Here is a 3,416-nt window from a genome sequence, read left to right on the forward strand (position 1 = left end):
CACTGGGTTGCCATGAGGCACCTGGCGATGTTCCCTGACCCTTGTCACCCTCTTCCCAGTGAATGAGCTGACAGAGGGTGCTGCCTGGCATACCCTGGCCTGGACTGTCTGCAGCTACGTGGGGCTGAAGTTCCTGCAGGGTGGAGGTGCTGGTAAGGACCACCAGGAGGGATGAGGTGTTGGAAAGATGCATCATGGGGCACATCGTGCTGGGGCTGGGGTGGCTGAAGATGCCCTTATGCCTCCATCACTGGTGCTCTCTCCTGGGAGCAACAGCCAGGACTGGTGCCGGGTTGGGAGCAGGGAGCATCCCGAATCCATTTCCCAGCTGGGTTTCCTGAGATAGCTGCAGTGGTGCTGGTCCCCACTGACCATCCCGTGGTGTCCGGCTCCACCGGCTTTGTGAGCAACCTGCGCACCTTCCTGTGGGTGTGGGTGCAGCAGTTCACCAACAGGCAAGTGCAGGTTCAGCTCTTTGCCCACCTGCACGGGCTGTCCCTGCGCTGGCACCTGGGACGTCGCACCGGCGAGGTCCTGCGCAGCGTGGACCGGGGCACCAGCAGCATCAACAGCCTGCTCAGGTCAGAACATGCCCGCGGAGGGTGCGGGGTGGCTGGGCAGCCCCACTGAGCCGGGCTGATACACCATCCCCCTTGCCGCCCCCCCCAGTTATATCGTCTTCAGCATCGTCCCCACCATTGCGGACATTGTCATCGGCATCGTTTACTTCACTTCGGTCTTCAGCGCCTGGTTTGGCCTCATCATCTTCGTGTGTATGAGCCTCTACCTGAGTGAGTGAGGGATTGGGGTGCAGGGGTGCCGTGCTGGGCTGTGGGGCAGTGGGCATCTGCCGACGCAGCCCCCTCCTGCCTGCAGCTCTGACCATCTTCATCACCGAGTGGAGGACCAAATACCGACGGGACATGAACACGCGGGACAATGAGGCCAAATCCCGGGCTGTGGACTCGCTCCTCAATTTTGAGACGGTACTGTAGGCAGTGGGGTGGTTGCTGAGTACTCACTGGTGCTTGGGGGCTGATCTGGGTGCTGACCCCAGCTCTGCATCCTGCAGGTCAAGTATTACAATGCAGAGAGCTACGAGGTGAACCGCTTTAATGATGCCATTGTCAAGTACCAGGTACGGGGCGCTCAGCACCAGTGAGAGGGTCTGGCAGAAAGGAACCGAGCCTCCTGGATGTCTGCAGGGAGGATGGAGCTCACCAAGACTGGAACAGGCTGCCTGGGGAAGTGGTTGAATCACCGTCCTCGCGTGTGTTTAAAAGCCATCTAGATACGGTGCTCAGGGACGTGGTTTAGAAGTGGGCCTGGCAGAGTTAGATAATGGTTGGGCATGATGATCTTAAAGGTCTTCTTCAGCAAAAGCGATTCTGTAATTCTATGAGTCTAGTTTAGAGGGGTTAGCATTCTGGAGGACCTTGTCTCTTCCAGGTCTCGGAGTGGAAGGTCAGTGCCTCGCTGGGCCTCCTCAACCAGACTCAGAACCTGGTCATTGGCTTGGGGCTGCTGGCGGGGTCCCTGCTCTCCGCCTATTTTGTCACTGAAAACAAGCTGCAGGTAAGGCAGTGCCAGCCTGAGCAGACCCCCGACCATGGTAGGGCCCCAGGCCTGGTGGTGATAGGCACCTGTGCCTTCCAGGTGGGGGACTTTGTCCTCTTTGGCACCTACATCATCCAGCTCTACACACCGCTCAACTGGTTTGGGACTTACTACAGGTAACCCTGGGAGTTGTAGAGGTGCCTATGGGACCCCTCCCCATCAGTTCCTGGGTCGGGATGTGCTCCCCTAAACCCTTCCCCCTTGTCTTCACCCCTTTCCAGAATGATCCAGAACTCCTTCGTGGACATGGAGAACATGTTTGAGCTCTTCAATGAGGAGCAGGAGGTGGGTGCCATCTTCCTGGACCCTGCTCCCTGGCACAGCCCCAGTCCTGCCCTGTGGACAGGCTGGCTCTGAGGCCACATCTTGTCCTTTGGCAGGTGAAGGATGTGGTGAACGCCGGTGACCTGCGCTTGGAGGCCGGGCGAATTGAGTTTGAGAACGTGCACTTCAGCTACGTGGATGGGTACGGGGCAGGGGACATGGGGTGGTAGGGTGGGACGAGACAAGCTATGGGACAGTCAAGCACAGGGACATGGGGCAGCAGAGGAAGCTCTGAGCCCCTCTCAATCTTCTTCCAGGAAAGAAATCCTGCAGGATGTCTCCTTCTCTGTGATGCCTGGGCAGACCCTGGCCCTGGTGAGTGTGGGTTCACTGCTGGAGAGTGGGATGGGGAAGGAGGAGCTGGGAAGTACGGAGGTGGGAAGGACAGACCCTCCAAACAGGGACAGCCCTTCCCTGCCCAGCCCCTGCCCTCCAGCAGCTGGGAGTCTCCGATGTCTCCGAATGCCTTTACCTTTGTGTGCAGGTGGGACCTTCGGGCTCGGGGAAGAGCACCGTCATCCGCCTGCTCTTCCGCTTCTATGATGTGCGCGGTGGCTGCATCCGCATCGACGGGCAGGATATCTCCCAGGTGAGGGTGGGAGGCCTTCAGGGACCACAGTAGGGGGGCACCACCACCTCTGGGTCTCATAGCACTGCTCGGGGCAGGCACTGGCATCCCCTTGGGCCATGGTAATGTCAGCATCACTCTTTTCACACTTCTTCACGGGTTTCCCTTTCTTCCCAGTGATGCTTCCCACCTCCTTTCCGTGCATAAGTAGTCAGACGGTGAGCGTGACATTTAAACCACATTCAGTGACACTGGTGTGTATCTTGAGCCTCGTTGAGTTTAGTCAGACTGCATCAAGTGCTCAGATCTTTGGTCTGTGCCCCATCAGCCCTTTTGAGGGCCGATGTGTGTGCCAGGAGTAGGGCAAATGTCCCAACTGTGGGACTTCTAGGCTGAAATGATGGAGACTTGCCACAGCTCCCTGGGGCAGGTTCCCCCCACTGCAGGGTGGAGATGCAGCTCCAGGGGATCCTAGAGCACACACCCTGCGAGGAGCGGATTGTGGGGCTCGTGACTGAGGAGTGGGATTGGGTTTTGGGGGGCTGGAGGGTGTCTTTGCAGAGGGTGTGCATCTACTTGAGCCCCCCCCTCCACCTCCGCAGGTGAAGCAGGCATCGCTGCGTGCTCACATTGGGGTGGTGCCCCAGGACACGGTGCTCTTCAATGACACCATCGCCAACAACATCCGTTATGGACGGGTCATGGCCACTGATGAGGAGGTGCAGGAGGCGGCCCGGGCTGCTGACATCCACGACCGCATCCTTTCCTTTCCTGATGGTGAGACCCTGTGGTGCCCTCCTTGCCTTCCCTGGGACCCCTATGACCTTGTAGCTTCCCTCACGGATATCCTTGGGTGACATCCCCCATGGGGACACCTGCACAACCCTGTGCCTTGCTCTGCCTCTCC

At 58.8% G+C, this 3,416-nt stretch overlaps 1 protein-coding gene across 1 annotated transcript in view; it reads left to right on the forward strand.

The window, feature by feature from the left end:
* Nucleotides 1–3,416, forward strand: part of ABCB6 (ATP-binding cassette, sub-family B (MDR/TAP), member 6 (Langereis blood group)) — a gene marked incomplete at both ends in the record, with an annotated part of 4,420 nt that overhangs the window by 729 nt on the left and 275 nt on the right. Inside the window, 12 exons of the mRNA XM_009870132.1 lie at nucleotides 60–147; nucleotides 384–581; nucleotides 670–791; nucleotides 877–986; nucleotides 1,073–1,138; nucleotides 1,450–1,575; nucleotides 1,657–1,733; nucleotides 1,839–1,902; nucleotides 1,998–2,083; nucleotides 2,199–2,256; nucleotides 2,426–2,530; nucleotides 3,112–3,286. Coding sequence (XP_009868434.1) covers nucleotides 60–147; nucleotides 384–581; nucleotides 670–791; nucleotides 877–986; nucleotides 1,073–1,138; nucleotides 1,450–1,575; nucleotides 1,657–1,733; nucleotides 1,839–1,902; nucleotides 1,998–2,083; nucleotides 2,199–2,256; nucleotides 2,426–2,530; nucleotides 3,112–3,286 — 1,275 coding nt within the window. The remainder of the gene's footprint in view (nucleotides 1–59; nucleotides 148–383; nucleotides 582–669; nucleotides 792–876; nucleotides 987–1,072; nucleotides 1,139–1,449; nucleotides 1,576–1,656; nucleotides 1,734–1,838; nucleotides 1,903–1,997; nucleotides 2,084–2,198; nucleotides 2,257–2,425; nucleotides 2,531–3,111; nucleotides 3,287–3,416) is intronic.

This window comes from Apaloderma vittatum, unplaced genomic scaffold, assembly GCF_000703405.1.
Source record: "Apaloderma vittatum isolate BGI_N311 unplaced genomic scaffold, ASM70340v1 scaffold26265, whole genome shotgun sequence".
Classification (NCBI taxonomy): domain Eukaryota; kingdom Metazoa; phylum Chordata; class Aves; order Trogoniformes; family Trogonidae; genus Apaloderma; species Apaloderma vittatum.